We start from the raw sequence: 9,231 nt of genomic DNA on the forward strand, positions 1-9,231 counted from the left end.
AGATAAGTCTTAGCATGCATGATCAAGCAATACGACAGCAAGAGGCAGACCGCCAAGAAATACGAGAAATATATCTAGTGGTAGAGGTGTGATGAGAGATTTTACTATGAAATCTGAAACACGAGCACCTGCCCGAGCTTATGCTATTCGTGCACAGGAGGAGGCATCATCTCTAGATGTTATCACTAGTACTTTCACTCTCTATGATACAAATGTGATTGCATTAATAGATCTGGGATCAACTCATTCTTATATACGTATGAATTAAGTATCTAGTAAGACATTTCCTGTAGAGTCTACTGAATTAGTGATTATACTATCGAACCCCTTAGGCAAGTGTGTTTTGGTTGACAAAGTCTGCAAGAATTATCCATTAATGAATCGAGATTTTTGTTTTCTAGCTAATCTGATCTGATGTTGTTGCCATTTGATTAATTTGATGTGATTTGGGTATGGTTTGGCTAACAATACATGATGCAGATGTGAATTGTAGATGAAAAACTATCGAATTGAAATGTCAGAACGGTGGAATTCTTTGGATTGGGTCTGATGATTCAAGTGAGTTACCTACTGTGATATCATTTATGTTAGCTCCGAAATGTATGAAAAGGGGATGTGATGCATATCTTGCATACGTACTAGATACAAAAGTGTCTGAAACACAGATTGAATTAGTACCAGTTGTGTACAAATATCCAAATGCATTTCCCAAAGAATTGTCGGGTTTGCCACCTATAAGAGAGGTTGACTTTGGTATTGAATTAGTATCAGGAACAACGCCAATATCAATAGCTCCATACAGAATGGCTCCGACAGAGTTAAAATAATTGAAAGCTCAGTTGCAAGAGTTAACAAATAGAGGTTTTGTTAGACCGAGTTTCTCTCCCTAGGGTGCACCAGTGTTGTTTGTGAAAAAGAAAGATGGCACGATGAGAATGTGTATAGACTATCGACAGCTTAACAAAGTGATGATCAAGAATAAATACCCATTGCCACGAATAGATGATTAGTTTGATCAGGTAAAAGGGGCAATAATGTTCGTAAAAATTAATTTGAGATCAGGTTATTACTAGTTATGAGTTAAAGAACTCAGATGTGCCAAAGGCTGCATTAGAACAAGGTACAGACACTACAAATTTCTTGTTATGCCTTTCAGACTAACAAATGCACCTGCTATTTTTATGGACTTGATGAATCGGATTTTTAGGCCGTCCTTAGACCGATTCGTAGTTGTATTTATTGATGACATTTTGATTTACTCTCGTGATGAATCTAAGCATGCGAGCATTTAAGAATCGTCTTACAAAATGTGAGAGGTAAACAGTTGTTTGCAAAGTTTAGCAAATGTGAGTTTTGGCTACGAGAGGTTGGTTTTCTGGGACCTATAGGTTCGCCTACGGGTAATCGACTTGACCTGAATAAAATTCCTGCGATTATAGATTAGATACTTTCAAGAAATGCATCTAAAGTTTGTAGTTTTCTTGGACTAGTTGGTTATTATTGACGATCTGTGAAAGGCTTCTCGATGATTACAACTCCGATGACACGATTGCTTCAAAAAGATGTTAAATTTGAGTGGTCAGAAAAGTGTTAGCAGAGCTTTCAGCAGTTGAAATCATTATTGACAAAGGCACCAGTGTTAGTTCAGCTAGAGTCAAGTAAAAAATTTGTAGTTTTTAGTGATGCATCATTAAATGGCTTGGGTTCTATACATGCCATATATATAAACTGAGATAGTGTGATGACTCCTAACGTTTTAAACTGTGTTTTCATATAGTAATGGATCCCAATCGAGCTATAGCCGATGAGGTCGAGAGTAATAAGCCTGTTCCCGCATAAGGGGCAGCGCCATCAGATTCTAGACCCGTGACGGATAGCTAGAGGATAGGTTAGAAAAGCCTTCTTCCAAATGATGAACGAATGGTTCACTCAATACATTCGTACAAACTCGGCTGCTCAACAACCTCCACCCCCACCTATTCCTCAAAAAATCCCTGTTATTCCTCAAGTTATATATTTGATGCAGATGAATAATCCTCCAGTTGACAAGATCCGCAAACACAGGACTGAAGAGTTCAAAGCTAATGCAGATGATGATGCCGAGAGTGTTGGGTTCTGGCTCGAAAATATGATTCGAGTATTCAATAAATTGTCTTGTACTACTAATGAATGTATTAAATGTGTTGTATCTTTACTGAGAGACACTGCGTACCAATGGTGGAACACGTTGATATCCAGGGTTCCGAATGAATGGGTTACTTGGGAGTTCTTTCAATCTGAATTTCGAAAGAAAAACATTGGTCAAAGATTTCTCGATCAAAAGCATAAATTGTTCCTAGAATTAAAACAAGACCGAATGACTATAACTGAGTACGAGAGAGATTTTGTACGGTTGAGCAAGTATGCTCTAGAGTATGTTTCTAGCAAAGAAATTATGTGTAAGCGGTTTTTCGATGGGTTGAACGAAGATATTAAACTTCTGGCTGGGATATTAGATTTACAAGAATTTATTGTGTTAGTTGATCAGGCTTGTAAAGCCGAAGACTTTAACCAAGAAAAGAAGAAAACTGATTCAAAGGCTAGAGATTCGAGCAAAAGATCGATGAGCAAGCCGTATCAATCTTCATCAAAGAAACCCAGATATTATTTTAACTGACAGATCACTTCAATGGGATATTCCAATAGAGATTGTGGAAAGCAATACACCAGCCCTAAAGCTCAAGCTACATCGGTATCAAGTGTTGCTAATGTGAATGATGTTAAACTCGAGTGTCAATAGTGTGGAAGATGACATTTTGGAGATTGTTGGATGAAGAATAATAATAGAGCTTGCTACAGTTGTGGTTCGTGAGATCATTTGATCTGAGATTTTTTTGAGTTAAATGAAAAAGATAAGTCTCAGCATGCATGATCGAGCAATACGACAGCAAGAGGCAGACCGCCAAGAAATACAAGAAATATATCTAGTGGTAGAGGTGTGATGAGAGATTTTACTATGAAATCTGAAACACGAGCACCTGCCCGAGCTTATGCTATTCGTGCACAGGAGGAGGCATCATCTCTAGATGTTATCACTAGTACTTTCACTCTCTATGATACTAATGTGATTGCATTAATAGATCTGGGATCAACTCATTCTTATATACGTATGAATTAAGTATCTAGTAAGACATTTCCTGTAGAGTCTACTGAATTAGTGATTATACTATCGAACCCCTTAGGCAAGTGTGTTTTGGTTGACAAAGTCTGCAAGAATTATCCATTAATGAATCGAGATTTTTGTTTTCTAGCTAATCTGATCTGATGTTGTTGCCATTTGATTAATTTGATGTGATTTGGGTATGGTTTGGCTAACAATACATGATGCAGATGTGAATTGTAGATGAAAAACTATCGAATTGAAATGTCAGAACGGTGGAATTCTTTAGATTGAGTCTGATGATTCAAGTGAGTTACCTACTGTGATATCATTTATGTTAGCTCCGAAATGTATGAAAAGGGGATGTGATGCATATCTTGCATACGTACTGGATACAAAAGTGTCTGAAACACAGATTGAATTAGTACCAGTTGTGTACAAATATCCAAATGCATTTCCCAAAGAATTGTCGGGTTTGCCACCTATAAGAGAGGTTGACTTTGGTATTGAATTAGTATCAGGAACAACCCCAATATCAATAGCTCCATACAGAATGGCTCCGACAGAGTTAAAATAATTGAAAGCTCAGTTACAAGAGTTAACAGATAGAGGTTTTGTTAGACCGAGTTTCTCTCCCTAGGGTGCACCAGTGTTGTTTGTGAAAAAGAAAGATGGCACGATGAGAATGTGTATAGACTATCGACAGCTTAACAAAGTGATGATCAAGAATAAATACCCATTGCCACGAATAGATGATTAGTTTGATCAGGTAAAAGGGGCAATAATGTTCGCAAAAATTAATTTGAGATCGAGTTATTACTAGTTATGAGTTAAAGAACTCGGATGTGCCAAAGACGCATTAGAACAAGGTACAGACACTACAAATTTCTTGTTATGCCTTCGGACTAACAAATGCACTGCTATTTTATGGACTTGATGAATCGGATTTTCAGCCGTACTTAGACCGATTCGTAGTTGTATTTATTGATGACATTTTGATTTACTCGTGATGAATCTAAGCATGCGAGCATTTAAGAATCGTGTTACAAAATGTGAGAGGTAAACAGTTGTTTGCAAAGTTTAGCAAATGTGAGTTTTGGCTACGAGAGGTTGGTTTTCTGGGACCTATAGGTTCGACTACGGGTAATCGACTTGACCTGAATAAAATTCCTGCGATTATAGATTAGATAATTTCAAGAAATGCATCTAAAGTTTGTAGTTTTCTTGGACTAGTTGGTTATTATTGACGATCTGTGAAAGGCTTCTCGATGATTGCAACTCCGATGACACGATTGCTTCAAAAAGATGTTAAATTTGAGTGGTCAGAAAAGTGTTAGCAGAGCTTTCAGCAGTTGAAATCATTATTGACAAAGGCACCAGTGTTAGTTCAGCTAGAGTCAAGTAAAAAATTTGTAGTTTTTAGTGATGCATCATTAAATGGCTTGGGTTCTATACATGCCATATATATAAACTGAGATAGTGTGATGACTCCTAACGTTTTAAACTGTGTTTTCATATAGTAATGGATCCCAATCGAGCTATAGCCGATGAGGTCGAGAGTAATGAGCCTGTTCCCGCATAAGGGGCAGCGCCATCAGATTCTAGACCCGAGACGGATAGCTAGAGGACAGGTTAGAAAAGCCTTCTCCCAAATGATGAACGAATGGTTCACTCAATACATTCGTACAAACTCGGCTGCTCAACAACCTCCACCCCCACCTATTCCTCAAAAAATCCCTGTTATTCCTCAAGTTATATATTTGATGCAGATGAATAATCCTCCAGTTGACAAGATCCGCAAACACAGGACTGAAGAGTTCAAAGCTAATGCAGATGATGATGCCGAGAGTGTTGGGTTCTGGCTCGAAAATATGATTCGAGTATTCAATAAATTGTCTTGTACTACTAATGAATGTATTAAATGTGTTGTATCTTTACTGAGAGACACTGCGTACCAATGGTGGAACACGTTGATATCCATGGTTCCGAATGAATGGGTTACTTGTGAGTTCTTTCAATCTGAATTTCGAAAGAAAAACATTGGTCAAAGATTTCTCGATCAAAAGCATAAATTGTTCCTAGAATTAAAACAAGACCGAATGACTATAACTGAGTACGAGAGAGATTTTGTACGGTTGAGCAAGTATGCTCTAGAGTATGTTTCTAGCAAAGAAATTATGTGTAAGCGGTTTTTCGATGGGTTGAACGAAGATATTAAACTTCTGGCTGGGATATTAGATTTACAAGAATTTATTGTGTTAGTTGATCAGGCTTGTAAAGCCGAAGACTTTAACCAAGAAAAGAAGAAAACTGATTCAAAGGCTAGAGATTCGAGCAAAAGATCGATGAGCAAGCCGTATCAATCTTCATCAAAGAAACCCAGATATTATTTTAACTGACAGATCACTTCAATGGGATATTCCAATAGAGATTGTGGAAAGCAATACACTAGCCCTAAAGCTCAAGCTACATCGGTATCAAGTGTTGCTAATGTGAATGATGTTAAACTCGAGTGTCAATAGTGTGGAAGATGACATTTTGGAGATTGTTGGATGAAGAATAATAATAGAGCTTGCTACAGTTGTGGTTCGTGAGATCATTTGATCTGAGATTTTTTTGAGTTAAATGAAAAGATAAGTCTCAAAGATGCATGATCGAGCAATCTGACGACAAAGAGGCGGACCGCCAAGAAATACAAGAAATATATCTAGTGGTAGAGGTGTGATGAGAGATTCTACTATGAAATCAAACACGAGCACCGCCTCGAGCTTATGCTATTCGTGTACGGGAGGAGGCATCATCTCTAGATGTTATCACTAGTACTTTCACTCTCTATGATACTAATGTGATTGCATTAATAGATCTGGGATCAACTCATTCTTATATACGTATGAATTAAGTATCTAGTAAGACATTTCCTGTAGAGTCTACTGAATTAGTGATTATACGATCGAACCCCTTAGGCAAGTGTGTTTTGGTTGACAAAGTCTGCAAGAATTATCTATTAATGAATCGAGATTTTTGTTTTCTATCTAATCTGATGTTGTTGCCATTTGATTAATTTGATGTGATTTGGGTACGGTTTGGCTAACAATACATGATGCAGATGTGAATTGTAGATGAAAAACTATCGAATTGAAATGTCAGAACGGTGGAATTCTTTGGATTGAGTCTGATGATTCAAGTGAGTTACCTACTGTGATATCATCTATGTTAGCTCCGAAATGTATGAAAAGGGGATGTGATGCATATCTTGCATACGTACTGGATACAAAAGTGTCTGAAACACAGATTGAATTAGTACCAGTTGTGTGCAAATTTCCAAATGCATTTCCCAAAGAATTATCGGGTTTGCCACCTATAAGAGAGGTTGACTTTGGTATTGAATTAGTATCGGGAACAACGCCAATATCAATAGCTCCATACGAATGGCTCAAGCAGAGTTAGAATAATTGAAAGCTCGGTTGCAAGAGTTAACAGATAGAGGTTTTGTTAGACCGAGTTTCTCTCCTAGGGTGTACCAAGTTGTTTGTGAAAAGAAAGATGGCACGATGAGAATGTGTATAGACTATCGACGACTTAACAAAGTGATGATCAAGAATAAATAGCCATTGCCACGAATAGATGATTAGTTTGATCAGGTAAAAGGGGCAATAATGTTCTCAAAAATTAATTTGAGATCAGGTTATTACTAGTTATGAGTTAAAGAACTCAGATGTGCCAAAGACTGCATTAGAACAAGGTACAGACACTACAAATTTCTTGTTATGCCTTTCAGACTAACAAATGCACCTGCTATTTTTATGGACTTGATGAATCAGATTTTCAGGCCGTACTTAGACCGATTCGTAGTTGTATTTATTGATGACATTTTGATTTACTCTCGTGATGAATCTAAGCATGCGAGCATTTGAGAATCGTGTTACAAAATGTGAGAGGTAAATAGTTGTTTGCAAAGTTTAGCAAATGTGAGTTTTGGCTACGAGAGGTTGGTTTTCTGGGACCTATAGGTTCGACTACGGGTAATCGATTTGACCTGAATAAAATTCCTGCGATTATAGATTGGATACTTTCAAGAAATGCATCTAAAGTTTGTAGTTTTCTTGGACTAGTTGGTTATTATTGACGATCTGTGAAAGGCTTCTCGATGATTGCAACTCCGATGACACGATTGCTTCAAAAAGATGTTAAATTTGAGTGGTCAGAAAAGTGTTAGCAGAGCTTTCAGTAGTTGAAATCATTATTGACAAAGTCACCAGTGTTAGTTCAGCTAGAGTCAAGTAAAAAATTTGTAGTTTTTAGTGATGCATCATTAAATGGCTTGGGTTCTATACATGCCATATATATAAACTGAGATAGTGTGATGACTCTTAACGTTTTAAACTGTGTTTTCATATAGTAATGGATCCCAATCGAGCTATAGCCGATGAGGTTGAGAGTAATGAGCCTGCTCCTGCATAAGGGGCAGCGCTATCAGATTCTAGACCCGTGACGGATAGCCAGAGGACAGGTTAGAGAAGCCTTCTTCCAAATGATGAACGAGTGGTTCACTCAATACATTCGCACAAACTCGGCTGCTCAACAACCTCCACCCCCACCTATTCCTCAAAAAATCCCTGTTATTCCTCAAGTTATATATTTGATGCAGATGAATAAGCCTCCAGTTGACAAGATCCACAAACACAGGATTGAAGTTCAAAGCTAATGCAGATGATGATGCCGAGAGTGTTGGGTTCTGGCTCGAAAATATGATTCGAGTATTCAATAAATTGTCTTGTACTACTAATGAATGTATTAAATGTGTTGTATCTTTACTGAGAGACACTGCGTACCAATGGTGGAACACGTTGATATCCATGGTTCCGAATGAATGGGTTACTTGGGAGTTCTTTCAATCTGAATTTCGAAAGAAAAACATTGGTCAAAGATTTCTCGATCAAAAGCATAAATTGTTCCTAGAATTAAAACAAGGCCGAATGACTATAACTGAGTACGAGAGAGGTTTTGTACGGTTGAGCAAGTATGCTCGAGAACATGTTTCTAGCAAAGAAATTATGTGTAAGCGGTTTTTCGATGGGTTGAACAAAGATATTAAACTTCTGGCCGGGATATTAGATTTACAAGAATTTATTGTGTTAGTTGATCAGGCTTGTAATGTGACAGCCCAAAATTGACCCTAGTTTGGAAGTGGTTTCGGGACCGCTAAACTGAGTCACCGAAATGTTTTAACGTAATATTTATTGTCTAGAATATGTATTTATGAATGTGTGAAAATTTCAAGCTTCGATTTAGTCGATTGCATGTGAATTCAGTTATTTGGACTTGTGTGACACTTTTGAAATGTGATAGGCTAATCTATAAGAACCTAATAGTGCATGTAATCAAAAGGGGGGACTTGCATGTCAAATTTCCCCCCCTAATAGCTAGTGGCCGGCCATGAGAAGGGATTATGGGTAAAAACATGTCATAAAACATGTTGGGACAATGGTGTATGTAAGAAAAAAATAAAATAATGAGCATGGAAATTTAATAATGAAAGGGAACAAAAAAAAAAAAAGAAGATGGTGAGTGTTTCCCCCCTTTGCCGTGAGTTGAAGGGAAAGAAAGAAAAATTTGTTCATCCTTTCTTTGAGCCAAAACTAGGAAGAAAATACAAAGAAGAAAAAGAAATGTGTGTGTTCAACCTTGAACATCTTTTGGCCGAAATTCTCTAAGGAAGGAAGAAGGAGTCTTTGCTTCATGTTTGGTTTGGAAGAGGATTAGGAGGAGATTTGGCCATACTTGCATCTAGATTAAGGTATGTTTGAGGTTGTGCCATGAGATTCATGCATGTTCTTAGTTGCTAGCTTGAGTTCTAATTAGTCCATGGTTCAAAACTTTGCTATATCATGGGGATGATATTCGGCCAAGGTAGATTTTGTGTTAATGCCATTGCATGTTAAATATGAAGCTTGTTAAGGTTACATGTGATGGTGGATTGATGACTCTTGGATTTTCTTTTTAGCATTTTTGAGTAAGACATTAAGTTTTGGAATTGATGGTGTAACGCCCCAAACCCGTGACCGTCACCGGATTTGACCACGTGGTGTTAC

General features: G+C 37.5%; 1 protein-coding gene across 1 annotated transcript; it reads left to right on the forward strand.

Moving 5' to 3' along the window:
* The first annotated feature begins 1,912 nt into the window (after nucleotides 1-1,912).
* On the forward strand, nucleotides 1,913-2,656 carry LOC128296599 (uncharacterized). Its single transcript, XM_053032033.1, has one exon. It carries the CDS (start codon nucleotides 1,913-1,915, stop codon nucleotides 2,654-2,656), a length of 744 nt encoding a protein of 247 aa, XP_052887993.1.
* Nucleotides 2,657-9,231: the final 6,575 nt, after the last annotated feature.

The sequence above is a fragment of the Gossypium arboreum genome, chromosome 8 (genome assembly GCF_025698485.1).
Source record: "Gossypium arboreum isolate Shixiya-1 chromosome 8, ASM2569848v2, whole genome shotgun sequence".
Taxonomy (NCBI): domain Eukaryota; kingdom Viridiplantae; phylum Streptophyta; class Magnoliopsida; order Malvales; family Malvaceae; genus Gossypium; species Gossypium arboreum.